This window comes from Coturnix japonica, chromosome 4, assembly GCF_054131305.1.
Source record: "Coturnix japonica strain WE chromosome 4, WE-NBRP24, whole genome shotgun sequence".
Lineage (NCBI taxonomy): Eukaryota > Metazoa > Chordata > Aves > Galliformes > Phasianidae > Coturnix > Coturnix japonica.
In genome coordinates this window covers 8698754-8726690 of record NC_140666.1, presented here as the reverse complement: position 1 = coordinate 8726690, position 27937 = coordinate 8698754, and the positions used below count along the sequence as shown (strand labels likewise).

The 27937-nt window shown below is 44.3% G+C and overlaps 2 protein-coding genes across 18 annotated transcripts in view; one reads left to right on the top strand and one right to left on the bottom strand.

Moving 5' to 3' along the window:
* The window catches only part of HEPH (hephaestin), a 41520-nt gene extending 29125 nt beyond the window's left edge, over nt 1-12395 (bottom strand). For 3 of the 10 annotated variants that reach the window (XR_014945057.1, XM_085544392.1, XM_032444556.2), the window contains exons 1-10: nt 11800-12192; nt 9922-10118; nt 7608-7852; nt 6736-6948; nt 6004-6183; nt 5234-5488; nt 4492-4660; nt 3235-3374; nt 2232-2363; nt 1450-1661 (exon numbers count right to left, since the gene is read on the bottom strand). Coding sequence is in view for 7 of the 10 variants with exons in the window: in XM_085544392.1 (XP_085400518.1) it covers nt 1450-1661; nt 2232-2363; nt 3235-3374; nt 4492-4660; nt 5234-5488; nt 6004-6183; nt 6736-6948; nt 7608-7852; nt 9922-10118; nt 11800-12165 (2109 nt within the window). In the remaining 3 variants the exon portion in view is untranslated. Of the gene's footprint in view, nt 1-1449; nt 1662-2231; nt 2364-3234; nt 3375-4491; nt 4661-5233; nt 5489-6003; nt 6184-6735; nt 6949-7607; nt 7853-9921; nt 10119-10265; nt 11765-11799; nt 12202-12235 lie in introns of those variants that run through there. The other 7 variants (XR_014945059.1, XR_014945058.1, XM_015860041.3 and 4 more) reach the window with 7 other exon arrangements.
* A 129-nt stretch (nt 12396-12524) lies between these two features.
* Nucleotides 12525-27576, top strand: LOC107312528 (heat shock factor protein 3). Of its 8 annotated transcripts, none has more exons than XM_015860044.3 (13): nt 12525-12704; nt 13709-13817; nt 14940-15067; nt 18281-18405; nt 19239-19314; nt 20001-20062; nt 20549-20630; nt 20922-21055; nt 22450-22695; nt 22969-23074; nt 23471-23536; nt 24580-24646; nt 25224-27576. In XM_015860044.3, the coding sequence occupies exons 1-13, from the start codon at nt 12585-12587 to the stop codon at nt 25556-25558; spliced, it is 1656 nt and encodes a 551-aa protein (XP_015715530.1). In that variant the 5' UTR covers nt 12525-12584; the 3' UTR covers nt 25559-27576. The 8 variants fall into 8 exon arrangements, with proteins under 8 accessions (XP_015715530.1, XP_085400521.1, XP_015715529.1 ...); XM_085544395.1 differs by having other exon boundaries at nt 24876-27576; XM_015860043.3 differs by having other exon boundaries at nt 20549-20669.
* Nucleotides 27577-27937: the final 361 nt, after the last annotated feature.

The window sequence follows — 27937 nt, the reverse complement described above, 5'->3', positions numbered from 1 at the left end:
TGGCTCACTGAGGGCAGGGCTCTGTCCTTTGCTCATTCTGAGCATTTCAGTTCTGCTCTACAAGAGGCACCACTCTGGTGCCTCTCAAGTTTGCCCTGGTATGCCACGTGAGCAAAGAGATCAAAAATCAGGTGAGGAACATGACAACATCGTCTCCTTCCTCACCATGCTTACATTTACATATAGGTTTCACTACCTGTCTAGATCAACCTGAGAAACCGGCCAATGGGGCAGGCTTATAATCACAAACCACCCTTCCCTTCTCCTACCACAGGCCTTAGTTTAGGCCAATACAAAATTCCCAAGCCTTAAAAATGTTAACTCCCCTAAGAAAGGCATAGCACAGGATGGTGTTTCTCCACTAACAGAACATTGCCAGTACCATCCAGATGCTTATTTTGGTATCCTTTTCCTTAGCTGTACCCAGGAAAACCCTGTAGACAGGGCTAAGCATTTTTTCAGCCTGTGGCACATAGGTGTGTGAGGAATGGATGTGTAACTTTCCCAATTAACCATTAAAGGATTGCTTAATATCAGAGAGCCAGAATTGCTGCTCCAGATGGTTTCTTCCATCATACACTTCCAGATAAGTCCATCTGTTCTGTTCATTCCCTCTCAATACTGAAAAAGGTTTATCATTACCACAATTTCTTCACATAGTGAACTCATACACTCACAGTCCTCTGCTCAGCTAGCTCACTAGTGCAGAAACGTGAATCTTCCAGTTTATTCAGAACTCTCAGTTTAGCTACACCACGTCACCAGTGAAAGCAGACTCCCCCAGGGAGGCTTAGCAGCAGCTGTGTTCAGATCCTTCAGCCACTCCCTGATCTCAACTGCCTGATAGGCAGAATGACACTAGCTGTTTTTCTGCTGCCTACCATCTCTCAACACAAGTCTGTTAATGTCTTGCACTTCCCCACTTTGGTTTACTGCCTCCCCCAAAATTACTGCATTGCATAGGGTTACCCCTGACTGAAATTCCAACAGCAAGTTCTGGTCATCTTCCAGATTTCACTTCTTTCATTACAACCAAATACTGACACAGACTTTCAATTGTTGTAGTAAGCTCTGCTTGAAAATGAGCTGAAATTGCAGAACAAGTGAAGCTCCCCCAAACCTCAAAGCATCACGATCATTTGAGCACACCAGGCAGATTTCCACCTGCATGTCAAGATGGCTCCTCAGTGTCCCTAAGTCTGCAATGAATATTCTTCTTGCTCTGAAAAGAGTATTTTCATGAAGTCCACAACGCTCAAGGACCAAAGTTACCTATGAAGTCACCCTCAAAGTACATGTGCATTGATGCTAACCTGCCTTCTGACTTAGATTAGACTCTCCTGGACTCATACTATCACATGTCTTATTTTCAGTGTTTTGAGGCTGTTTCCTTTCTCTTCAAGGATACAAAGAATCTGGTAAGAACAAGGCAGGAAAAATCCTTTTTACCTGTTTGTTGGTATCATCCAAAGTGCCCGGCTTGCAGATGATCAGAGGGCCTACCAAGCCTGAGCTGGTGTCTCTGACAGGGTCCACAGCAGAGCTGTACATCCAGGTCAGGCAGGGAGGGTCACTGGATGTTGGCCCAGCATGCTTCGGTACAGTCCAAATGTACGTATAGTTGTGCAGAGGTGGAACAGACACCCCATTTTGAGACACACCTTCAAAAACAGATGGGAAAGGTTATTCTCAAGGTCTCTGTATATACCCAGTTGCATCTTCTCACCAGTTACAGTTTCATTCATGTTGCTAGACATCTGAGGTATGATGCAAAGTGTTCAGAAAGTACACACAGCTGCTTTAGCAATCCCCTTCCTGGTATCAAGGCAGAGATGGACACGCTGACAGCAAGTAAGTGGATATCACTGCATCTAGGACACATGTTGGAAGTACATGGGCTACCTAAGCTTGGAAGCACTGGGCACATTCTTCTGCTCAGTAGGTCTCAAACAGTTAGAAATAGCATGAAGTTTAGTTTTACCATTTCTCAGGTGAAAATGGTATCTCTGGAACCACACTACCTCAGGCACCCTCCCTGGGAATAAGCTCCACAGAAAGACTCCTTCACTTCTTCCTCATGCAGACCCAGAGGACCAGGCAGAGTTCCACCCAGCTTCTGAGCACATCCGGTCCTTCCTGGCTGCAGGAACTTCCAACACAGAAGAGGCACAGGCCATGGAGCTCTACCACCAGGAAGAATACTGAACTAATAGAATAAATGAGCCACAAACCATCATGATACCGCATCCCTTCCCATGCCTTCCCATAGGACACTCCATGAGGCTGGATGCTGAATGGCCAGGAGGCTTTGTTAGCAAATGTCACCATGATGGTATCACCAACTTCAGCTTTTATTACAGGACCTACATGAAGAACAGAGAAAACACATCAACAAAGGAGCAAATCCCAGGACAAGCAGGTGAACCAAGCAAGGCAGGTCCACCTTTTATCTAAGGCAGATAGGAACAGATTAGGAACAGAGGTGGATGGGGGATGAGTTTGAATGAGCCTGTGCAGGTCCCTCTGTGGATGCTGCTCATCTGACCTTGATTTTCTTTCTTTCTTTCCTGTTTATTTCAGCAACAAATATCCACAATTCCTATGAAGTCATGCAGGAGATTACTCTCAGTCACTTGTCTCCCTGTGGCTATTGCTGGTAATTACAACCCTTTTCCTCTTCCCACAGACTTGTGTTTTATTCCATGTGCTCTTTCCTCCCATGGCCTCTCCCAGTACTACTAATCACTAATTTCTGCTGTCATTACTCTCCACTGATGCAGGAAATTGGACCACACATATACATGCTCCTACTGCATACATCACAGCCTTCACATGACTCATTTGCCCTTGCAGACTCCCTATATTCTTATTTTGTTTTGCCACTGATACCTGGTACCTGGCTATCACAGAGAGCACTGAAGTGGAAGCTTTCTGTGAGCAGGGGATCTGTACCACACCCTGGTGATACTCACCAGAACCATAGGCTCACTCCAGTCACAAACACTATACCGTCATAAAAACTATAATGTAATTCTCCAGTCCTTACTGCTGACCTCTGAAGTATGCTTTGGCAGAAAGGCAATTCCCTATGCTCTCCCATCAATTATCTACCTCGCTCTTAAGTAAAACTACATTAAAACACCTCACCATACTAAGAAACAAGGTCACTCCTTACATGTGCCTATCACTCTTACTGGCACCAAAAGAGAGTTTGCATTTCTGGATGATTCTTACCAAGTATCCCAAGGTGTTGCTCTTCTTCAGACTGCTGCTTTTCCTCACGGAAGCTCTCATCAGTATACTCCACATACTTCACCTTCCAATAGACTCCCCCAATTCGGTAGAGGCTGCGCTTGAAAAACAGCTCAGCAGGGCTAAGCACACACAAAATGATAACAGGTCATTTTTATGAGATATATATATGATATATATGCATATACATATATAATAATAACTAAAAACAAACAAAAACATCAACTTTTCCCCTACTTCCTTCCCTCCAGGGCCCTAAGCAGACACCCCCCACCTCCAACACACCCCTTTTGCAAAGCCAGTGGTATCTCCAGGCATCTCTGTGAAGCATTTCCACCCTCCATGCTCATCTACCATTCATATGCCCATTCAGCACCCTCTCCCAGTGAGACTGCCAGGTTCAAAGGCACAACATGTTCCTACAAGATACTCAAATGAGGGCAGTGCAGTAAATGGGAAGACAGGATACAGTAGAGGGGACAGCTGCAATCATAACCAAAAATGTATAACAGCCGTAAAGCTTTCTCTCTCCTGTCACCATCCTCAGTAATACAGAGATGTAACCTGTAGGGACCAGTCACAGCTTTCAGTTTTAAGATCTGCAAGAGTCACTGCAGAGCTTCGGGTAAATCATTAACCTCTCTGCACTTCTCTCTCCAGCAGCTTCCTAGGGAAGGGAATGGAGTGAGGGGCATGCCTTTGTTTCAGTTTGCTAAAGTCTGAGTGGTTTCCCTTTCAACCAACCACCATCAAAACAATCTAACACATGGGATGGAAGGATATCACGGAGATTGCTACATTTGATTTCTGAGAAATTGCTTGTTGCAGGGCTACACTGAAGCATATTCTGCAGGCTAGCTCTGCCACCCTGTGTCTCCTGCAAAACTTGTTTGCTTAACAGCTCATCAGATCTACACATTTCTTGCTAGGTCAGACACAACAAGCAGCAACGAAGCCCAGAGACAAAAGCAGCAGCTCACATTCTACACAAATGGGAACTCTTGGAGTTTGTAAATAAGGCTATGAAACACAACAGCACATTTTCATATGAAGTCCCCTGAGACTGGTACAGCCCAGCTAAAGCAGCTGACTTTTCTAGATGGGGCCCTCCATGTAAACTGCAGGCAGATAGAGTGCTAAGAAATAAACCCTACATTATCTTTACCAGCCTCCCCCTGGCAGACTAGAGATTCTGCTCCCCCCCCCCCCCCAACCACAGCTGCAAGACCATCAGCTTACCTGCCCTCCTCACTCAGCTGTTTCCCACTGCTGCGGTCATGTCCTGAAGGTCCATAGTCCCATTGCACCTCCTTTGCAGCTATGTAGTACTTCCGAGTTCTGCCCTGCAGGGTGGGCTCTGGAGCTTGCCGAGAACATGGCCGGACTTCATAGATGGCAGCCATCCCAGCTGCCCACGACAGGGTGGAGGACATATGGGCTTAACGTTACACTTCTCAGCCACTGAACAAAGAACCTTCCTACCAAGAACCAGACATTCCTCCTCTGCTGTCCCAGAAGGTATATGGCTGGGAGGTGATTAGGTTGTTCCCACAGAAAGGATCTTCTTTCTGCTGGTGAGCAGAGCTCCTTACACTTAAATTCTGGATGCTTCATAAGTACAGACAGACAGCAGAGCAGCCTTCCAATGTATCACACCTGGGATTCTTGAAGGAACTAGTATTTTTAGGGCACTGTCTCATCTTCACTTTCAGCTGTGTCAAATTTATCATTCACCAGCAATAGATGTAGAACATCACACCACCCCCAGTAAGTTTGACCTCCTTATTAGTAGCCAACTGACCCTACTTTATACATGACAAGGAGTCACCCATGTAACTATGGACATTTCTAGTGGGAATGCTGCCAAAGGCACAGCTGCCCCCCCAGTCAAACTGTGCATCACAAGACCTGTGATGGGGACCATGATGGACACTGCGAGAAAAAAGCCACAAAGTACAGAACAGATTCCAGTCTGTCTTACCTTGTATGTGATCACTGAGCTGACAGCTCAGTAGCCATCTCCCAGGGTTACTAGGGATCATGTCTGCTGTAACAAAAGTGGCTGGGAAGAGGCTGGCCACATCTGTCCTATGACCTCGAATGCTGAGTGTTTCTCCATGGAAATAGGCTGTATGAATGTCAATTTCATTGCCCATGCCAAAGAGGTGCCATGCTACGTGATCCCCAGCACACATTGTCAGTGCAGGGAGATTCCCAAACACATAACCATTGATAGCTGAAAAGGCAAGCAAGATAAAAATCAGAGGTTACAAAAAGGGCCAGAGCTTCTGCCTGCAGGTCACAGCACGGACATGTTTGGGAGCTATTGGTAATAGGTGAATGGTTGGACTAGATGATCTTTTAGGTCTTTTCCAACCTTGGTGATTCTATGAAGGAGGAACCTAGCCAGAACCAACCTTCCTCTTCTTGTTCAGGAGAGCTTGGCTCTACAACTAATTTCATAACAAACCATTTTTCAGAATCTCCAAGCAACAGACTCGCTCAAGCCAAAGAATAAAACAAAATACTTCCAACTTCCCCCCCCCCCCCCCCCCCCCCAACTCAAGCTGCTGCACAGTTTCTGTGATGGTGTGCTTAGCACATGATCTTGGAGCTTTCTATATCCCTTTTCCTCTCTACCTACAGCCTGGCATACAGCAACAAAAAGTGCATTTCAAGATATCAGAGGGCTAACACATTCAGAGCAGAGAACCTGGGCAAAGGCAGTGGCTTCACAGAATTGACACTGACCATGCATTTTGTTGCTCTCTTGGAATTCCTCATCATCTTTGTCTACAGATCCTGGATCTGTGCAGAATGATGCAATGTTCTCATCCAAGTACCAGCTTAGGTTCTCATCCACTACACTGAACATCAGGAAGAAATCAACATCCACATCCTGGCGCCTTTGAGAAGTGCCTGTCAGTATGCCTAGGGTGAAAGAAAAGAAGAATGAATACCCATTTGTGCAGAAAAGCAGATGTTGGTTTTAAAGACTTAAAGCACCAATAGAAGAATAACAGCTTATCACACAAATTAGAGATGGATGCTTACTACACCTTTCTGGCACACTACAGAGCTCTAGCAATCTCATGTACTTCTGATATAACCCTGCTAGTTCAGTCCCACACAGCTCTAACTCTGCATGGCTGACCTAGAACACTTTCAGTGTTCTGAGTGCTTAAATCAATCTGTACCTCTATTTTTAAAAAATATGAACTAGGTCTCATGCAAAATTCCTTCTCTTAAAATGGATTCAGATAGCTCCCTCAATCAATAAACCTACAAACTCATCTATCTGGCCACAACAGGATAAAGGCAACTTAACGACAGGAACCCAACCAGAACACAGGTGTTGTCATCTCCAGACATATCACATTCTCCCTATGAAGTTGGCAGCATCCTTTGATCCTGCCCCTGTTCAAGTCACTACAAAATCTTCACAACCATAAACCACAGCTCTCAGCTGCTTTCCCTTCTTACCTTCTTTGCATGTTACCAATGGCCCAATTAACCCAGATGCAATGTCCTTTGGTGCATCAATGTGAGAGTGATAAATCCATGTCAAGCAGTTTGGATCATCAGCTGTTGGGCTGTGATCTTCAGGGACAGTCCAAGTGTAAGTGTAACTCCCTCCTGGGAAGACAGCATCATCCTTCTTCTGATCCTGGGGGGACATATCAGGATACTGGGATCCTAGAACAATTGAGCAATCAACATCCATTCAAGAACAGAAATATTCATACACCTAGCCTTATAATGAGCTTTCACACTCAGATAGCTGCACACAAGTTGTTTGGTAGCATCTTTCAAAGCAAGACTCAGCATCCCAAGGTTGAAACAGCAATTAAATATCACTCTCTAAAAAAGAAACCAAGGCAAAGAACCGCTGTAAGGCAACTTGCCCAACAGGTTAGCAGAGTCAGAAAGGTTATTCTCATTCTGCCTACCACTGCTTTGCCTTCAACAATGCCATGTGCCAGCCAGCCTCCCTATAAGCCTCTAGGTTTGCTTGAAACAGCAGCTCTTTGGCCTCATACTTCATTCTTAGAAACACTTCAAATAATTACTATAACTCTTCTCCTGTGCCATTTACCCACCAGCAAATTCTAGAGGTTCTATGCAAATCAAGAAATCTGGACCATGTACTGCAATGTCTAGGTCAGAAGACTGCTCCCAGATCCATGAAGCTAAGTCAAGTCACAATGCTGGATTAGTACAGACCAAAGTGCAGCTGCTTTCCAGTAACACAGCTCTGGGCTAACCAAGTCTCTGTCTTACAGACACTTCTCAGTGCATATTCCTCAGTTCCCAACCAGAAAAACCCATCTCCTTTATGGCAGTGGTTCATTTACCTTCAGAGTCCTTCTCATAGAAGACACCATGAGGATGGATTGTATATGGCCGACTAGCAAAGTTTTTCAAGTGTACTTTAATGGTATCTCCCACTTCTGCTCGGATGATGGGCCCAAGGAACCCCAGCCACGCTGGTTTGGGAATCTCAGAGGTATAGGTGGAGTCTGTGTACTGCTTGTAGACAGATTTCTTGTATGTACCTCCTATCCTGTCCTTGCCAGGCTGGAGGAACACCGAGGCCTTTCTGTTAAATTCAGAAGAAAAGGCAGCACTGTGAATCACACATTACACAAAACAGAATGTAATACTGGAGAAAGCTGTGCGCCATTGCTCCTCTCAGGTAAGCCTCAAAGCTTTCAGCATCACAGAAACTTCCCATGCTCTACCCTAACATCCACACCCATCAGCAAACCTCTGCTTTCCAACTGTGACTGCTGTGAGGGGCAGCACAGCCACCAGCTTTGTCTGCTACACAAAATTCAGCAGAGGACGCTGGGCAGCTAACAGCTGGAAACAGCCACAGGTACATAGAGGTGCAAACTCCTGCTGACACACAGCCATAGCCTCATCCTCAATTCATCATGGAAGGACACTGTGCGCATCCCTGAGCTATACAAACCATGTGGTGGGAAGGATGGCACTTCTCCAGCAGTCACACACAAGGGACACAGGGAAGAACAAAGCCCTTCCCTCCCCTGCTTCAGCCTTCACTGTGCTTTGGAAACACATCTCAGTGCCTCTGCAGGCTTTGTTGCTGTCTCACAAGGTTAAAAATTAGAACAATAATCGCACAGTTCTCTAGCCAAGACCTGCAGCCTGAAAGGCGCTTTTCTACTCAGATTGTCATTTACTTGCAGAATGACAGGCAAGTATGGCATGTATACACCCAGCACATTACAGCTTCCAGAGGTGCTAAAGTTCAAGACATGAGTATATTTGCTCTTTATGACTATTTCTTAGTAGATAAAGAGATGAGTCACAGCCCAGATATGAACAAGACAGGCAGAGATGAGAGCTCAGGTTTCTTCCCCCACCCCCTTAGGACTGTAGCAGTGCTCACTGTTCCAAAATGGGCTAAGCCAGTGCTCATCTCCAGAAGACAGACAGCAGAGGCCAAAAGAACAAACACTGCTTTTGACATTGAGAGCTGTGAAGGGCTGGGCTCTATACAATCTAAAGCTCCTGTTTGTGAAGTTATCCCTTTAGCTAGTATCAGAGCATATGGGTAATTCATACTTTTCTACGATCTTTCTCCACACAGCCTATCCCTTTCAAACTAAAGAGTTCTTCTACCATTCTCCTACCAATTCTCTTATTGCTAGAAGTTTCACTTCTGCAATCATTGCACATAGGAGTGCTATTAGCTAACTGTTTGTAGTAACAGCTTTAAAAGAGTTCAACAGCTTCTCATTTCATTTCTTTTCATGTACTCCAAGATAAAGTTATAAATACTGTATCTGTTATCACTGCAGGTACCAACGAAAAAACCTGAATCACCTTGATTCAGCCTGACCCTGAGGAGCTTCTTTTCCTGCAAACAAACTGAGTCCATCTGGCATCTCCAGAGAAAAGGGACTCGCACTGAACTGACAGCCCTCACTTTTCCTCCTCCTATTCCTGCTGTGTTTCTGAAAGATGTAGAAACCCCTGGGCACTATTTATTATGGCACATAGAGCTGAGTGACTGGGCAGGCCAGCAAATAGCTTGTCCTAGTAAGAGGACTAAAACAAATGCCTTTAGAAATTTGTGGAAAGCTACCAAAAAAAAAGTTTGTTATTCTGAAAACTAAGAACAAACTGTTTTTGTAGTGACTCAAAGGGATTGCTGCACTTTCCAGATTTACCTCCATCACAAAAACAGTACATTTTCTAAACAACCTTAAGGTTTCACTAAGCAAGTTCCATCACCTCCAAGGCTTGAAAACTCAATTACACAAAAACAAGTCAGCCCCATGGAGTCATTTACATGGAGGTGAAAAGTTGTCATGCTTCAGGATACCTACAGCATCAGCTGGAAGTAGGAAATGCCAATCCTCAGGGCAGAGCATTGCACAATCTGCTCTATTATAGTGCTTTCACTTCCCTCTAGCATAACTGGCATTGGTCACTGGATGCTCCATTAAATTGACCATTTGCTTCCCCACTGGTACAGTTTCTATATTCTTATGATAAGACAAGTTAACCATTAAGCTCATAAAGACCACACAGCTGATCCTGCCTCCTGCTTGCTTAGATGACCCAGAATGCTTGCACAGAATTACTCAGAAAACACTCAGGCAGCACAAGCCTCAGTTCTTACGGAACTAAACATACAGGCTACGTGCAATGCTTTGGTTGCTGAACACATTCATTCCTGTTGGAGCATAATTCCAGTCCACCTCACGGATCCCCAGGTAATAGACTCGGGTGATGCCTCCAGCAAACATGGGCGATGGGCAATGGATGTAAAGCAGCAACAGCCAGAACATCCACATCATGGTGTGAGCAGAATGTTCTTCTGGAGGATACATCTGCAGGGAAGAAAAACAAAGGAAAAGGAAGCAGAATCCAATCACATAACTTTATCCTAAATAAGTTGGTTTGATGGTACCAAACATCAAGCTGACAGCTTTTGAGAGAGTTGGAAATCAGGTAGAAGTCCTGTGGGGGATCATTACCTGAACACCCATCAGGGTGAGAAATGAAGAAAATCATCCTCATAATGCACAGGCAGGGCAGATTTGCTTTGATAATCAGCACGCAACTCCACACCATGCTTCTCTCATCAGTTTAATTCACTGCTTTGTCAGCAGCAATTCCAAATATTTTGCTTAATAGTGCTGAGAAAATGCTGCTATAATTGGTAATCCTTCACCCAGAGGGGATGAAGTGAACAGAGCTGTTTGCAGCAGAGGCACCCACAATGCTTAAGGCTGCGTGACATAAAGCAGATGGGCCATGAGCTGAACCTACCACAGGCACCAGAACTTCAAGTGACATTTTTTCCACCAACACCAAGGTCCCAAATCATCATAAGGGACCACATAAATGGCAATGGAAAACAGTCCTGAACAAGTAACTACCATTAGCCACTGCCACAATCCCTCTCTGCTCTACTAAGCCCCCAAGAAATACAACACCATGAAGCATTTCAAATTCCAACTTCTTTCAAGGATGCCCTTAAAGAATGGTTCTCTGCCACTCAGGGGTATGTCTGGATTAGCAGCACAAGACCGGTCTCTTCTACTGGTTCCAGTAATGTTTTCCATAACGTACATCATGAAGCAAGGAGCTTGCTCATAAAACACTGCACTCAGCACCAAGGTCACTGTGAGGCACCAGGAACACTCCAAGGGACTCAAGAAGAGCTGCAAGAATTAAGTGAAAGCACCCCCAGTATTCTATCTTACTGAAGAATGTCCAAAGGAGAAACCGATGGAATATGAGTGCAGAATTACACAAAGGATATAAGAGAAAAAAAGGAATAAAGAAAAAAAGAAAAGGAATAAAGTGGATGAGAAACTAAACATAAACCCACGTGAAAAACGTTTAAGAAAGATTTCACGCAGAAATACAACGGGATTAGGAGCAGCCTGGAAAAAAAAGCAGCTAAAAGACTCCAGCTCTTGAAATACATAAAGGCAACTTTGAACAAGTTCGAAGAGAGAAACAGAAGACACAAGAAAAATGCAACAAAGGAGCAACGCCATCGGTTTTCTTAAACTTCAAGAGGGGGATGGTGGCAAAACGCTATGCAAACACAGACGGGTTTTGTTCGCGATACAGGGATGGCTGCGATCGTTAAGCCGCCCTCCGCTGGGAACACCGACACAACGCTCAGCCCCCAGCTCTACTCAGCCCCGCGGCTCAGCCCCCAACCGCGCTGCCCGCGGCCATCGAACTGCGCTTCCCAGAGTTCCTCCTTTGTTGAAATAAGACTCGATCAAGAAAAAAACGCAAGTTTTTTTTTCGTGGGTCATCCCTGAACATCGCTATCTGGATAGCAGAGCTCCTTCTACTCCCGAGTCTTTTTATTCTTAATTAATAAAACAGGAATTGTAAACGAATAATTCAAGTTAAGCGGCTCGCTAATCAACTGCCCCGTATCAGACGAAATTACCCGACGGAACGAGAGTTCTTCTCGGGCTTTTCAGTAGAGAAAAAAACACAGCACCCAACGAGAAAGGGAGGGGGAGCACGCGCGTCCCTTACTGTGAGGAGGGTCGGCCGCCAGCAGAGGAACATCTCCGTCCGTGACGGCAGCACGAAGGGAGCGGCCCGGCAAGCAGCGATCCCCGCACCGCAGGGACAAAGTCTGCCCGGGCGGGGGACACCGCCCTCGGCGTACAGGTGGGGGCGGGGCCCCGGGATCCCCCTGCACCGCCCGGCGGGAGCCAGTCCTCCCGACACCGACTCTGCGTACAGGCGCTCATCCGTTCTCCAGGAGGAGTGAAGCCGCCCGTGGCGCTGCCCGGGCCCGAGCGGCACCGCTGAGGTGCGCGGCACAGCGACAGCCCGGCGGCGGCAGCTCGACGCGCGGCCAGAGCACTGAGCCGTCCCGCACCTGTCCCAGCGCATTCCCGTCCGTACCCGACCACGGGCCCATACCTGCCCCCCACAGATAGGGCCGAAGAGCGGCGGAACGTACCCGAGGACGCGGCTCCGCCCGCCGCTTCCCTCCCGCGGGACGCGCTGAGTTCAACGCTGCCGCCGCGCGGTCCCTTTAAAGGCACGCGGTGCAGTCACGGGGCCGCGCGCCGCGCTCCCCCGAGAGCAAAACAAGAGGCACGAGCCGGCAGGGGGGCGGGGCGAGGCGCGCGGGGCGGGGCCCGGCTGTGAGCACCAATGAGCGGGCCGCAACGGGCAGCAGACCCCGCCCACCGACGAGCGAGCCGCCCTGGCCCGCAGGTCCCGCCCCGCGTGGCGTCACGGTCTCCGGTGGGGATCCGTCCGTCCGTCCGTGCGGCCGCTGCACGGGAGCTCGGCCCGGCCGGAGGATGAAGGAAGGGTCGGCGCTGCCCGCCGCCCCCGGCGCCGCCACGGTGCCCGGCTTCCTGGCCAAGCTGTGGGCCCTGGTGGAGGATCCGCAGAGCGATGACGTCATTTGCTGGAGCCGGGTAAGGGCGGCCTCGGGGCGGCGGGAGGCGGCGGCGGTCCGGGAGGCCCCGCGGGGAGCGAGGCGGTGGCTGAGGAGACGCGGGGCCGCGGGGGCGACGGGAGGGCGCGCCGGGCCGGGAGCGCTGGCGCGTGGCACGAGCGGGGCCCGGAGGAGTTCTGTGCCGCGTCCCGACCGCACCGTGCGGCGATCGGGGCGGAACGGCAGTGCCGCGGGCGATGCGTCTGAGCCACGGACCCCAGCGGCGCTCCGAGAACCCATTAGCTTTAATTGTTTTCCTCTCGTGGCGCCGACGGCCTCCAGGCGCGGACACCGCAGCCGCACGCAGACACGAACGCCGGCGGCGCTGACTTTCGTTCCGCGTCCTTTCCTAACGCGTGTTTTTCCGTCCGTTTCTCCGGGTGTCGGCCTTTAAAAGGCGGAGGTGAAGAGCGATCCGTTCTGTCCGCATCGAGCTCACACGGACGCACGAGCTTCATCCGGCTCCGCGCGGTGCTCCCTGGGCGCTCCGTTCGCCCTGTACTGCCGCCGCCCCGCGCTGCCCCCCGGGTATTTTTAGCGTTGACACCGCGCACAGCGGCAGCCCCGGGCGGTGCAGCTCACGGCTTGAGAGGCGTCTGCCTTTCGTGTGCCGGGAGTGTTTATGGAACGGTTTTTCTTTGGCTCGAGGCCAAAACGTCCGACTTTAGTTAAAAACAACAGCAAAAAAAACCCAAAAAAACCCCAAACAACGACAACAAAAAAAAAAAAACCCACAAAAAACCACAAAAAAACCAAAAACAAAAAAAAAAACCAAAAAAAAACCCCACAAAACACCACAACCAAACCCCAGTTCCATGTGAGGTTTTTTTTTTTTTTCTCCAAGCTTTGTTTGTTACAGTCTTGAAAGCTCACTGAGTTCACTCAGGTGATGCCCTTTGCTGTGTTTTGCCCATGGTGCCATAGCAATGCTCCTGACATCAGAGCAGTGCCTCAGAAACGTTGCTACTGTCTCTTGTTTCCCAGAATGGTGAGAACTTCTGCATCCTGGACGAGCAGCGGTTTGCCAAGGAGCTACTCCCCAAGTACTTCAAACACAACAACATCTCCAGCTTCATCCGACAGCTAAACATGTGTAAGCAGTCAGCTGCTGTGCATGCATGTGTATGTGTTGCTTTCTCTGTTGAAGCAGCGTTAATCACACTGATGGCTCAAGCTGGACTGAGTCTCCTGTTTATGTTCTTTGTGCTCTACTCATGAGCATCACGTATTGCCTGTTCTGTAACATGTACAGTGTGTGCAGGCAGTGAAGTCAGAACAAGATGGCAAACCCAAGACAGTACAGTAGGCAAAGCAGGAAGAGTTGATTTGGAGTTGATCCATTTGGGGCCACATGAAGGTACAGGCTGCACAGAAATTGGCTGCCTTGTTTGCCTTCGAGTAAGGGGGTTAAGTGATTAAGTGAATCCATCCCAGGAAAGGAGAGGATATGGTGGATGCTCTGTCTGCCTGTTGTGTGAAGAAACAATTGTTGGTTGTGTCACGACAGTGTTAAATGATAAAATACAAATATTCCTATAAAGGATGCTATAAAGGATGACAGTTTCCTCAGGTGGGTGCGGTGAGGCTGGAATATATCAGCTGTGTTAAAAACTTGAATATACATTGGTCTGGCAACTAATTTTCATCTTCCCTTTGGTATTTAAAGCAGTAGTGAAAATAGAGCTAGCAATGTGTTATTTCATGCAGGTGGTCTGGGATGGAAGAAGTGCTGTATGTGCCTGTGTTGCCATAGTCTGAGGGCTGATTTCTCTTCCTTTTATTATTCTATAGTCTCTGGTGGGATACAACAGCATTTGTTTTGGTATGCAGTGACCTGAGTTTATGGGGATGAAAGGGAGGGTGGGACATACTGTCCATTCCTTTGGGATGATATTTTATGTGAGGTGTCTTAAGAAATCTCTGCTGACTTGCTTCTGTGATTACTTGGACTGTCTTGCCTTCCAGGACTAGCAGGCCAGTGCCATGCATGCTGTTTGTAGAGCCTGCAAGATGATTTGTTGGTGTGGTAGGTGTGTTACATGTCTGTGGTGATCAGAGCAGTGAAATGGTTGAGCACTGAAGGGGAAGCTCCTGCTTCCAATAGCTGTAGGTAGCTTGTAGGTATTTCAGTAGCTTTGCGGTTTTCTTTACCTCTGTTTTGTAACAGTAAGCTTTGCGTTAAAAGAAATGACTTTATTTCAATCCCTCTCCACAGATGGTTTCAGGAAGGTGGTTGCTTTGGAGAATGGTATGATTACAGCAGAGAAAAACTCAGTCATTGAGTTCCAGCACCCTTTCTTCAAGCAAGGAAATGCACATTTATTGGAAAACATCAAACGCAAGGTACAGTCTAAGCATTTATTTACTTCACTGTTTTTGTTATGAAAAGAAGCTTATCTAGAGCAATCCTGAGTGTTTCAAACATTTTACAGCCAACAAATTCTTGGAGAACCAAGGCTGTGCATTGGCAAGCCTTAGCAGCTCCCTCCTGAATGTCACACTAGTGCTTGGCTTGGCCTCCTCCTGTCAGCTCTTAAACAAAACACACCCTGTTGTTGTCTAGCAACACACTGGAGAAGGTCTACAGCTTTTATCAGTGGTGCAGAGTCTCTAGCTGGAGGTCGTTAACAAGTGGTGTATCTCAAGGGTCAATATTGGGTCCAGCTGTGTTCAACAGTTTCATTAATGATAAAGATGGTGTGGGTACAGCACAGGCAGCAGTAATCAACTCATATAAATTATGTTTTTCCTCTAACACCGGTTTTGCTAATAAGCTACATTTTTTTGTTTATAGTTTTCTTTCATATATTTTGGCCTGGTCTTAACTGTATCTGTATGTATATATTTTCTCTGTTTGCACATTACAGCCCATAATGTGGTGACCACCAGAGAAAGACACTATCATGATACATCATGTTGACATTTGAATTTTGGAGTTCTTTCTTTAGAGTGTCATAATGCGGTGGTTGCATTGCCCAAGTTAATAAAAGCAGAGAGTAGGCTTGAGGATTAGCTAGAGTCATAATTGTGTTTTGATTGATTCTTTGCTGAGCTCTTTGCTCAGAATGACAGTTGATCAAATACAGTAGCAGCTGCTTCTCTGACACAGACTTGTGCTCTTTGCAGATGCTGTAACTGCTAACTTGTCTTAGCTTGCACACCTTCCTTTCTGGTATGAAGGGACAGTAAGCTGCTGACATTATGTATGGCACTATGTATCCAATGGGTGTTGCTCTGGGTGGAGTACTCTAGATGAAAAGACAAAAGCTCTACTTAGTGCCAGAGGCATTCATGTAGATTCTGGTGAAATATATTCCTTGTTGCACAGGAAATATGATTTTTGCACTGGATAAAACATAGCTTTTCCTGCTGTTTATTATCTGGAATGGAAATGTATTTCAGTCTCAAACAAGAGTGCATCTGAATGCTGGACTTCCTTTCTTTACTCCATTTCATTCACACTCTGCTGGTGTGCCTCAGTCTTACCACCCTTATTATATGGTCATAAACTTTGAAGAAAGCTGCTCCTTGGACTTGGCAGAATGTTTTAGTTTGGCTTTCCTTCCAAGAGGTATGCTGACTGCATTTGAAACTTGCACCTACAGTCTATATCCTTTGGGTGTCCTTCTCATGAAGGGATGGTGTGCTGAAGGGGAATTTCATTTGGGGTGCATAAAGTATATTAGCATGTGGTATTATCTACAACAAATAGAAAAGCTTCTGAAACTGTGGTCAGGAAGAACTCTCCAACTCCCCTGCAGTGCACAGGGATGGGCACAGCTCCATCAATGCTCAGAGCCTTGTGCAGCCTGATCTTGGGTCTCCAGGGTTGGGGCACCCACTCCTCTCTGAATAGCCTGTGCCAGTGCCTCACCACCCTGACTGTAAAAGAAACATCTCCCTTATACCCAATCTAAATCTCTCCTCTTTTAGTTTGAAACCATTTCCTCTTGTCCTGTCACAATAGATCCTGCTAAAGAATCTGTCCCCTTCTTTCTTATAGTCCCCATCAGATACAGAAAGGCTGCTGCCAGATCTCCCCAGAGCCTTGTAAAAGTAGTTAAGATCAAAAACCGAATGTGTGCTGTAACATCAAAGTGCAGTGACCACATATTATACCTGGTTGATTTGTGTGCTTTGGAAAATATTTGCTGCTTGTCGGCCAACCATCATCAGGGGGCTGTGAGCTGTCTTTGGCAATTACTCAGCTGCCTTTTAGCTTGATGAAGGATGTTTTACTCTGAAACAGAATTCAAAATGTTGGGGAAAAAACATGAGAAATGACAGTTAGCTAGTTGAGCTGGATTGGATAGACTGTCCTGTAGTGATCCTGCAGTGACAGCTTTTGGGAAATCTGTATCAAATTGTAAAAGTATATTCCTCAAACCAGCATGAGAGAGGTGATGTAAGAGTTAGGTATTAGAAGCAGGAGCAGTTCTGGCACAGAATTCCATAATGCCACAGTGATGGAACGTTACTTTACAGCATTATAGGTCTCTTTTGACCAATTAATACCACTTTTAATTAAAAATAAATAAATGTGGGGATCTGTGAGCCAACCTGCACGGAAACAATACGCTCATCTCAGATTCTCCTACATCTCTTGGATTTTAACAAAATAAGTAAAGTGACAGCATGCTGTTGGAAGGGAGGTCTGGTGGTTACTTGCTACAACTTTGTTTGATTTCATTGCAGTCTGTATTTGGCTAAATAATTGTTTAAAATTATGCCTACAAAGCCTGTATGTATGGCTCATACATGATGAGACCTGTTATTTTGTAACTTGTGTATAAAACTTACATTTATTGTTTTAAAACTAGAACTGTATGTAAGAACTGTATCAGTGGCACCACCACAGAGTTACCAAAGGAACTGGAATATTTTAATTATGGAACTGTGGGGAGGAGAAACGGAACTCTTTGCTGAGCTTAATTGAAGAGGTGACATTTTTAGGTTTTGCTGTGGGTAGAGAAACAGTTTGGGCTCTGACTTTGTGAGGACAAGTCTGCAAAGTCTTGGCATGTCACTGAGAGATAAAGATGAAGCAGTGCTTTAGGAATCTGCATTTCACCTGGTGTGGGACAAATTTTTCAGTCATGTGATTAGAGTCCTGTACTTTTTCCTTAGTAACTTAATGGCAATTTGCTGTTCCTGTGCAGGTGGGTATTCCCACGCGTAAAAGGAATGTGACCATCCCCTCCTTACTCCTCCATCAGTCCTTTTGGTTTTGCCTTACCTTTTGACACTAGGGGGCAAGCGTTCACCAGAGCTGGCAGAGAGAACCCCTCACTGAAGGCCGTTTTCAATCAGTGCTTTGGAATTTAGCTTGAATTGTGTTTATGTTTTCATTCACATCTTGTTTGTTTTCAGTCGAGATTGTCATAAGGTCTGTCATCTTTATCAATTGTGGTATTTTGTGATGTGTAAAAGTTAGTAATCTTACCTAATGTTCTAATGAAATTTATGTCCCTTCCATAGCCCTTCGACTGCTCACTTAAAACAGCATGTAAGAGGCACTGTTGTTAGTGAAGCGTGTATAACTTGGTCCTATTTTAGGTGTCTGCAGTAAGAACTGAGGATCTCAAGGTCTGCACAGAGGACTTACACAAAGTACTCTCTGAAGTCCAGGAAATGAGAGAGCAGCAGAACAACATGGATATCAGACTGGCTAACATGAAGAGGTACCACCTGTTGCAGGAGCACTTAGGCACTGAATAGGGTTCGCATGTAATGGAGCTTGGCTAAATACGTGCTTCAGTTGAACTGCAAATTATTTTTCCTAAGAATCCTCATTCCATGCCATACAGCAATCTGAATCTGGTTTGTTTCCATAATCCAGTAGCAGACCAGAGATTCAAACTGTGAGTTTCTTAGCTATCTTCAGTTTTGCTTTTGGTTGCCATCATCTATAGTAGCTTTTAAGGGGGATCAAAGCTTTTCCTCTTCTAAACACAAAAGAGGGCTAGATATAACTAGAATTAATGTTTGGTTTTCTTCCTGATCAGAAATGGACTTCGTGCTTCCTTGTCTCTGCTCCCTCATGCTTTTTGTATGGGCAATGATAATATACCCAGATCACTGGCATGCAAGTGGGTATCAACCAGGGATATAAACCAGGAGATGCATATGCTGCACCTCCTGTTTGGTTTTATAAATCATTCAAAATCATTCTGAGGTGGTCTGTATTGCACTTAGCCTGTTTCCAAACACCACGTCCTTATTTTAAGATTTGGAGGCTTTGAAAGAAGGAGTATCCTCAAATCAGTATTATTGATGGAACAGTGGAAGATTAGAACTTGCTGTTAGTGAGCTTTTGGTCCTGCTGGAAGGAGAAAGGAGTTAGTTTTACCCAGAGCTTAGAGCAGTGAATCTGATGAACCAATTGTTAGTTACCCATGGAAAAAATGTTGCCATTGGTCCTGCAAGGTACTGTGAAAGTTTGAAAGCTGTGAAACTAAATCATATAAAGTAAACTCTGTTCATCCTCTGTCTTCTGATTTATTCTGCATTGCAGAGAAAATAAGGCCCTGTGGAAAGAAGTGGCAGTTCTAAGGCAGAAGCACAGTCAACAACAGAAGCTGCTGTCTAAGGTACCATTGCAGCATCTTCAGTGCTACCATCCTTATTCCTGCCTCTGTGATACCTGATGGCATTCTTTGCTTATGTAGAATGACAAATGACACAGAGCTGAACAGGTTAAATTAATACAGCATAACGAAAATGTTCACAGTTCCTGAGTGTCCAAGAAGCAGCACAGCAAAGAATCACAAGCAAAAACTAAAGAAAATATTGATGAAAAGAATTCCAATTCAGTGAATCTTATTTGTAGAGAAAGCAGAAAGTCAAGCTAACAGGGGGTAAATGTGGGGCTGCAGTCAGTGTAATGGGAACCTGAAGGGAGAGACAGCAGGCACACAGAATGGAGCCTGTGAAGGGCCAGACAGACCTACCAAGAAGTTGGTGTGGAAACTATAGGAGTTTCTGCACTGGATCAGGTTTTCTCTGGTTTATCACTCATCTGTTTCTGGTCTGGAATCTTCCATAGTGACCTGTGCTATATTATTACACTTAATAAATAAATAAATAAAATCTGTCCAAATGAGGTTGTTTTTCAGTGCCTTTTGTAACTATCGTTTTGCTTTTTAAGATAAGAGCATGAGTAGATATTTAATTTACCTGCTAATTTAAATCATAAAAGCTAAGTCTGAGTTAATGTTGTAGTATTCACGTTGCCAAGCTGATCATTTGTTTTTGGCTTTTTGTTTTTCCTTTTTAGATTCTTCAGTTTATACTAAGTTTGATGCGAGGAAATTATATTGTTGGGGTCAAAAGGAAAAGGTAATTACTGGATAGGTCACAAAGCAGCATCCGATGTGCACTATGGAGATGAATCAACTTCTAGAAGCAAGATGCTTTTCTTAGGCTGTATAGAGAACCACAGCCACTGTTGTATTCTTTTATTCATGCTTGAGAAAAGTGGTAGAAGTTGAAAAATGCATGAATTTTTTATAATCAAAACTGAATAGGATGAGAAGACAGTAAAGTATATGTTCTATATTTTGAAGGAAACAGTTGCTGGAAATGGTAACTTTTTTTTATTTATTTTATTTTATTTTAAGAAAAGGAGTGCCAGTGTTACTGATTCACTACAAAACAGAAAGTGTAATTATATTTTGATCTGTCTGCCATCTGTTTATTAAAAGCAATGTCAAAAAGCTGGCTTTAGAAGTGGATGAGTAATAGTTCTTACTGCTCCTGTGCATGTCGAGCATTTCTACAGCTGTTTGCTGCATCAGAATCCACTAATGTTGCATTTTGTCTCAGGTCTCTGACAGATGCTGCAGGTGCTTCACCTTCCAAGTACAGCCGTCAGTATGTGCGCATACCTGTGGAGAGTGGCCAAGCAGTAAGTCTGTGCAGGGAAAGAGACCCTGAGTTAGACAAGGTGCTGTACAGTGATCCTGAAGTTCTCCTTACAGCTGTTGGTGTGCTAATGCTATAATTGAATGCACTCTATTTTGAAATAGACCAATTTAAATCATTGCCCTGTCTGTAAAGTCATGCAAATCAGTACAGCTTGGTGTAGATGAAACCTGAGTGGGAAATGCAAGCTGCAAGAAGAGAAGAGAGTAAACATTTGAAAAATGACAGAATCTTTTTGGTTTATTCCTTCTGTTTGATATATCCTATCCTACAGATGGCTTTTTCTGAACATAATGCAGATGATGAGGATGGAAATCGTACAGGTCTCATCATCCGAGACATCACTGATACCCTGGAAAATGCCACCAATGGTCTCCTTGCTGTAGCACACACAAGTGGCAGAGACAGGTATGTGTAAAGATGTGAAGATTTATACTTAACTTGTTAAGTAATTATGTTAGTTCAAGTTAAACATTTTACTCAGAGGACAGAAGGCCCTGGCACTGCTGTCCAGAGCTTTGGGTGCCCCGTCCTTGGAGGTTTCCGAGGCCATGGGTGAGCCCTGGGCAGCCTGAGCTGGGGGCAGCCAGCCTGTGGCATAGGTTGGGTATGGTTGGGCCTTAAAGTCCCTTCCAACTGAACCGTGGTGTGATTCTGTGGTATTATTTCTGGGAACTTGCTTTTTTCTGTTCAACAAATAAGTATGTCACTTTTTGACCAAACAAGGAACTTAATGCGTTCATTGTTTACTGCTAATGCAAAATTTGTAATTTTATTTCTGATTTCAGTACTGTTCTTGCTAATATTACGTTAAGTGTAGCAGGAGGAAAGGCACTCTTCTTTTTGTCATCTCAGATTATTGTGAAAAATCCACTCAGTTATTAACCTTCAGAGTAATAAACAGACCAATTTGGAATCTTTTATTTCCAGAGACAAGGTGTTTTAGGTTTCCCTACCACCACATGTCTATGTGGTTTTCTGCCCTTTTTGGTCTGTCAGAATCTCGTTACTTGAAGTCAAGAACATTCCCTGTGTTCTATTTAAGAGCTCATTATCAATCATCTAAAGAGTTCCAGAGCCCACATTTGGTCACCATGCTGGAGAAGAAAGCTTTTAGATTTTTTTCTGATAAATAAATAAATAAATAAATAAATAAAATTGGAAACTTTTAAAAAGTCACAGATTTTCTTTGGCTTTATCCTATGTAGAAAGTATTAAAGGCTTAAAGGTGGAGCTTTTATTTCTAGATACTGAAAAGGTGCGACTTTAATATATAAAAGGGGGTGAGAAGAAAGAGAGATTTCTGTCAGGACCTCTAGTGACAGGATAAGAGGCAATAGTTTTAAATTAAAGGAGGGTAGATTTAAATTGGATAGAAAGAACAGTTCGTTCTGTGATTAGGGTGGTGAGATGATGGAGCTGGTTGCCCAGAGAAGCTGTGGGTGACCGGTGATGGAAAGTGTTCGAGGTCAGGCTTGGCAGGGCTGCAGAGCAGTGTGCTGCAGTGCAAGGTGTGCCTGCCGGTGGCAGGTTGTTTGGGCTGGGGGTCTTTAAAATGTCTTCTAACTCTAACAGTTTTATGAATCAGTGTAAACAGAGTGTTCTGTGCTAACTGAATAAGCCTTAACAAGTGATCCTTCATTTCCCTTTAGGAAGGCACTTACCTTATTTTATTTAAGAAATCATTGCTTATGTGAGCCCTTGGTGAAATTGACCTCACTAGGCATTAAAATATTAAATGTGCAATGAGCAGTAACATGGTTGATGAATTTTCCTGTCTTTCTCTTTGGGTCACATTCTAGAGAGACACAGACAGCTCTGGATCCTGGCTTGCCTGTTTGTCAAATATCACAGCCCAATGAGTTAAGCTGTGCAGAACCTATCCCTCCAGTTCATATAAATGATGTCAGCAAATCCAATGAAATGGGAAACGTTGCTGTAGAACTGCACACTGCACAAGCTAATGCTCCAGAAGACCCCGTGTCAGTGATTGACTCCATCTTGAATGAGAATAACTCTGGAAACCAAAGTGATCCTTTACTGGACAGGTATTAACTCCCCTCTTCAGGTGTCCTTATACCTGCTGGGTAAAGAATTGGACCGCTGAAACTGATGCAGGACTGTGGTTTTGTACCTCTGGTAATAAACTGTTCTGGATTATGAATAATACAGTCTTGATACTCTGCTTACCCAACAGCTGTAATAACCCAGAAATCTACACTTCTCACTTCTAAAAGGTTTTTCCTGCCCTGTGGAGCAAAAAAGGGCCCTGAGTGCTGACTTTTTCTTACACTGTACTGTATAATTTTGCCTTTTTTTAGAGAAGAAATTCAGGATTTTCTTAATTGCATTGATGCCAGCCTTGAAGAGCTTCAAGCAATGTTATCTGGGAAGCCGTATAGCTTTGGTTCTGAAGCTTTCAGCGATGTAAGTGCCTTTTCATGTATTCCGGTGTCTGATGCTGGTTAGGTTGCTTTATGAGATTTTACAGATTTATTCCTTGCTGTAATGATTAAGTGAGAAGAAAAACCTGAAAGGCAAATAGTTGTGGTTAGAGTGGTGCATAGTCATCCAAGGAGTGTAACAAAGTACAAACCAATATAGAGAGCCATTCTCAGTTCATGTAGTGTTTTTATCATGTACAGCTCCTGTGAGCTCAGTTAACTGCCACAGGGTTAAAGTATATTGCAGTAGACATGCAAGTGAGCCACCATCCCTGTGATTACATGGGTGGATGGGGTGGAATTGCTCTGAAATTTTGCTTTAGTAACTTTATTATGTGATATACTCTCCTACGTATGTATGACCTGGTTCTGCTTTCAGGTGTTTAACCCTGAACTGCCAGCCCTGGATATGAACTTGATGGAAAATTCCCCTGGTATGGAAAATGTAAGAGGAAGATTTGCTTCTATGATGGGGAGGGTTATAATGCTGTTGGAAGTTAAATTATGACTGACGTAATATGAGGATAGGGGCTGGACCGAAAGCACGGGATGAAACTACCATTTTGTCTAATCTAGGTGATTTAATGCTTTCTGTTATTGCTGTTGGTATAAAGGAATTTAAGAGGATTCTCAAAAGAATTTCATCTCTTATGATGTGCCACTTGGCTTAAAATAAGGTATTCATTACTTTATAATAAGGGCATCTGAGACCATGAGGAAGAAGAAAACTGGAGTTTGCTGAATCAGCTGTCTATGTTGAGGAACTTTTTTTAGTCCTATCTATTACTTCTATAACTTCTGTTTAGGAAGAGGAGGTTAGAAAATCTTGGCATTTTCTGGTATGTGTGAGGTGAGTTTCTTGACTTGCTGTCTTTTTGCACATAATAATGAGACCTGGGATTGCAGTTCAATGCAATCTGTCAGAAGGCTGAAGGAAAATATTTAAAGAAAAATATAATGGAAAAACAAAAAGAGAACACAGTATGCTGTATTTATTCTGAACGTGGCTGTGTAGGACTTCCTGAGAGGATGTGTGGAACTCAGAGTAATTTTCCTTCTCTGTTCCTAAGATTATTTCGTATTACAAAAGGATTCTTGCATTGTAGCCCAGAAATAGTTTTCAAATTAAGACTTCCTTTTCATAAGCTGAGGTAAAATGCTGTGTTCAAGCTGTGTTTGCAAAACTTGATGAAAACATGATGAAACCATGTTTAACTGTGTTATTCCAACAAGGCAAACTTCTGGTTTGGAAAAATAAATATTTGCTAATCAGAAGATTGTTTGATTTTGGTAAGATAATTTTGTCTGTACTTCACAGTGTCTTCACTAGCCTTTATCTCCAGTAAATGGGTTTGTGAGGTCAGTTTACATTGGTCAGCTGTTTCATTCCTCTTCCCTCCTCCCTTCGCCACTGATGTTGCTAACCAGTCAGTAAACTGGATTTTTTTGTTAAGCATTCTGTCTTATTCTCTGTCCTTTTTGTTTCAGATTGCAAACATGGGAGACAGCACTGAAGATCTGGGAGCAAGTGAGAGAGAAACAGCAGGAAGCAAAGGTGGGCTGGAAGGAGCAGAGAGCTGTGACAGTTCCATACTCTTCCAAAACTGGGTTGAAATGGAATTTTTCTAGCCTGTAATATGGCTTATTTCCTTCTTGGCCTGGGCTTAAAATGTTTACGACAACTGGGATTTCCTTGATCTTAATGGAGCTGTGCCTCAGATTTAGAAACCCTGTTCTGTTTCCCATGTTGGTGTTAACTGTTCCTCTTTTCTTATGTGTGACAGAGTGCCACAGTATGGGGAAGAAATGCAAATGCCACTGTGGAAGTATCTCCTATGCAGGCTACAACCCACATAAATGCAGTGCAACTCACTACTTCAGTGATGCCAGTGCATGCAGAGTGTGTAGGGACTTGAAGTGTGTTTCAGACATTGATCTTAAAAGTCACAGGAGCCTTAGCTGCAGGCCTTAGTCTCCTGCAGCTGCTGGTGTAATCTGTCAGAGCTCAGCTGTGTGCTTTTCTTTAGTGAACCAAGTTTTGAAGCAGCCTCTCCGGTTTTCCTTGCCTTGAGTAAGAGACTTCACTTATTTATTGTAGGAGCCCGGAGTTTAAAATGTTTGTTTTCCCTCAGATATGCAGCTGATACAGTACAGGGCCAATCCTCTGCTTTCGTTGTTTGAAGAACTGCCTTCTGGTGAAGCTGGCGGGAAGACAGAGGATCCAAAAGACCTCCTCCTGGCTCCCCTGGAGGACAAACCCACTCCTGATCCTCCTTCAGGTAGTGAAACAGTCTTGCCACTGGCAGTTCCAGCAGACCAGGCTGAGCCCCCAGTGGACACTCTGGGAATGGGTGATCCACCTCTCCTCTCGGAAGATGGAAATGGAGAGTATAAGCTGTTCCCACTCCTGCTCCTCAGTCCTGTTGCTAACTTCATAGAAGAAGCCTCTGAGATAGAAACTTCCTGAACTCGGATCTGTAACTGGCCTAGTGATGTGAAATAGACAGCAAAGATAAATGGATCAACAAGAAGTTTGATCTCCTCTCTCCTCTCCTGCTTCCTGAGCATCATACTCTATATCAGCTAAAGTTCTCTATGAACAGTGGGAAAGCTGAAAAAAGCCCTCAAAAGAAGAGCTAATAGGATTGAAGGCACTGGGAGGAGGGAAGGGCAGCCTCCCTGTACACATGTATTCAGTGTATTTCATAACTGTTTTTATCTGATATCCTTATTGCAAAAGGAGAGCTGTTTGTATCCTGTTTGTAAAGTTTGGCTGATTTTTTGTTTTTATTAGCTATATACTAATGTAGTGTGTAATGTTTTACACATGGTTTTTATTCTTTCTGAGATGTGTCAAGAAGTGTCTTCTGATTGGAATTCAAATTTTTTGTTGTTGTTGCTGTTGGAGTTTTTGGGTTTGTTTTTTTTTTTTTTTTGGTTTTCTTTTGTAATATTTTGTGGCTACAAATATTTGCATCGGCTTAAACTACTTTCCTATTCCTAGATTTGCTCCTAGGTACAGTGAACATTTTTTCCTATGGAAAATTACATTTTAACTCTGGAGTGTTACTTTTTAACATGCTGACACACATCCATTGCCACGGGTTGCCACTGTGCATAGTGCTGGTCTCATGCACACTGCGTGGCTGCTTTTCCAGAGTGACCTGCACCCAGCACACAGGTCACCTGTCCTCGGGAACTGTGAGTAGCATGGAGTCAGGAGATGTCCAGCAAAGTCCAGAAGCTGTCCTTAAAACAAGTACACAAAAAGTCATGGGTAATTTGCAGTGATGGGACATCACAATAAGATTTCTCTTCTGCTTGCAATAGCTGCATGTTTATCTGACCCTCTGTAGACATTGGACTTTTTCCTGGATATTCTGCCTGTTGGATCTTAAAGCTCAATCAACTAAATGGATTGACAGCAAATTACAAAAGCTACTATCAGCTTCATCAGATTTTTTTTCCCCAAAATTACCTCCTGCACTGTTGTTTTTCACAGCTGTTCAAAGGAGTGAAGGAATCAACCCTTATTCCCCCCTTACCAGTAGAGGTGCTCCTTCACCAGCACAAGGCTGGGAAGAGCCTATCTGTAGCTCACAGGAATCTGAAATTTGCCACAGCCATAACACAGCTGCTGGAGCTGGGAGAGCCCTGGGGACAGGCAGAAAAAGAGCTGTACAACACTACCTGATATTTTCAAGTGATTGCAGTGGTAGGAAACGTTTTTCAGTTTTAGAAAGTCAGTCCACTTTACAGGCTTTATTCTCTCTGAAGTTTCCGAACTAATAAGATTTGGGTTCTTTTTTGTGTTCCAGAATCCAAGTTGTTTTTCTGTTTGGAAGCCTGCTGTGTAATGCACATTATCTATGCTGACCTCGCTAAGGTAGACTTGTGCTTTGTTGTCAGATCTTCCCTGTTGTGAAGGAGGATTTCGCTACTGAGTATGTGTACACCTCAAAAACCTTCACAGTGTCATTTTATTCCCTTGCTTATAACTGTTCCTCATGTCTGTGATCCCCTATATATATTTTTTTTTTAATTATTTCCTCCCAAAGGCTTTGATTTTTGCCAAGAGTGAGACAATAAAAACCAACCTTTTCCTCAGTGCTGTTTCGGCAGCACAGTGCAGGTCAGAGTTCTGTGAGGGGCTGATCTGTAACCTCCGTTTCCTGAGCAGGTGAGACTTGGAAGTGCAGTCCTGTAATGGAGCAGTGTCGTATTCTTCCATGATGGAGTCTGCTCTCACTGTGTCTCGCCATCAGGTATTTGAATTGCAGAATTGTTTTTTTTTTTTAAACACGCTTAAGGAGTTAAGAAACTGAGGCTTAGGAACAATTTGTGAATCTGTGGTTTGTGTTCTGGCCTAGGAAATGGATATACTTGCTACTTTCCTAATAAGGATTGCAATACAAGGCTGATTAGAGCAAGGAAAAGAAATAATACATGCTGAACTAATTAAAGTATGGAATTGCAAAACCCAAACTGTGATTCTTGTAAGTTCTTTCTGTGTTCTTCGGTGTGTGCTGATACATTTCCCAAAAACAGTTCACTGAACTTTCCAGAAGGAAGAGCTTTAAATTTCACTAGGTCTCATTATGCCACTGCACAGCTGATGTGATGCTTTCCTCAGGACTGATAATGCTGTCCTGCTAATTACAGCTTTGCCAATTGATGACTGGAGTTGATGATTGGAGGGAGCTTTTCCAGCCTTGATGATCCAATGACTGTGATCTCATCCTATAAACAGTGAGCAACTCAAGAGCCCCTTGAGCTTTAATGCTAACATGGCTGCATATGATCAATGAATGCATGCAGCATATTGCAAATGGAAATCATTAAACTT

Coding starts and splice junctions, on each gene's coding strand:
- LOC107312528 (XM_015860043.3), top strand. CDS start 12,585: ATGAAGGAAGGGTCGGCGCTGCCCGCCGCCCCCGGCGCCGCCACGGTG. Junction 21,056..22,449: donor CACACAAGTGGCAGAGACAG/GTATGTGTAAAG, acceptor GTCACATTCTAG/AGAGACACAGACAGCTCTGG. Junction 24,647..25,223: donor AGAAACAGCAGGAAGCAAAG/GTGGGCTGGAAG, acceptor GTTTTCCCTCAG/ATATGCAGCTGATACAGTAC.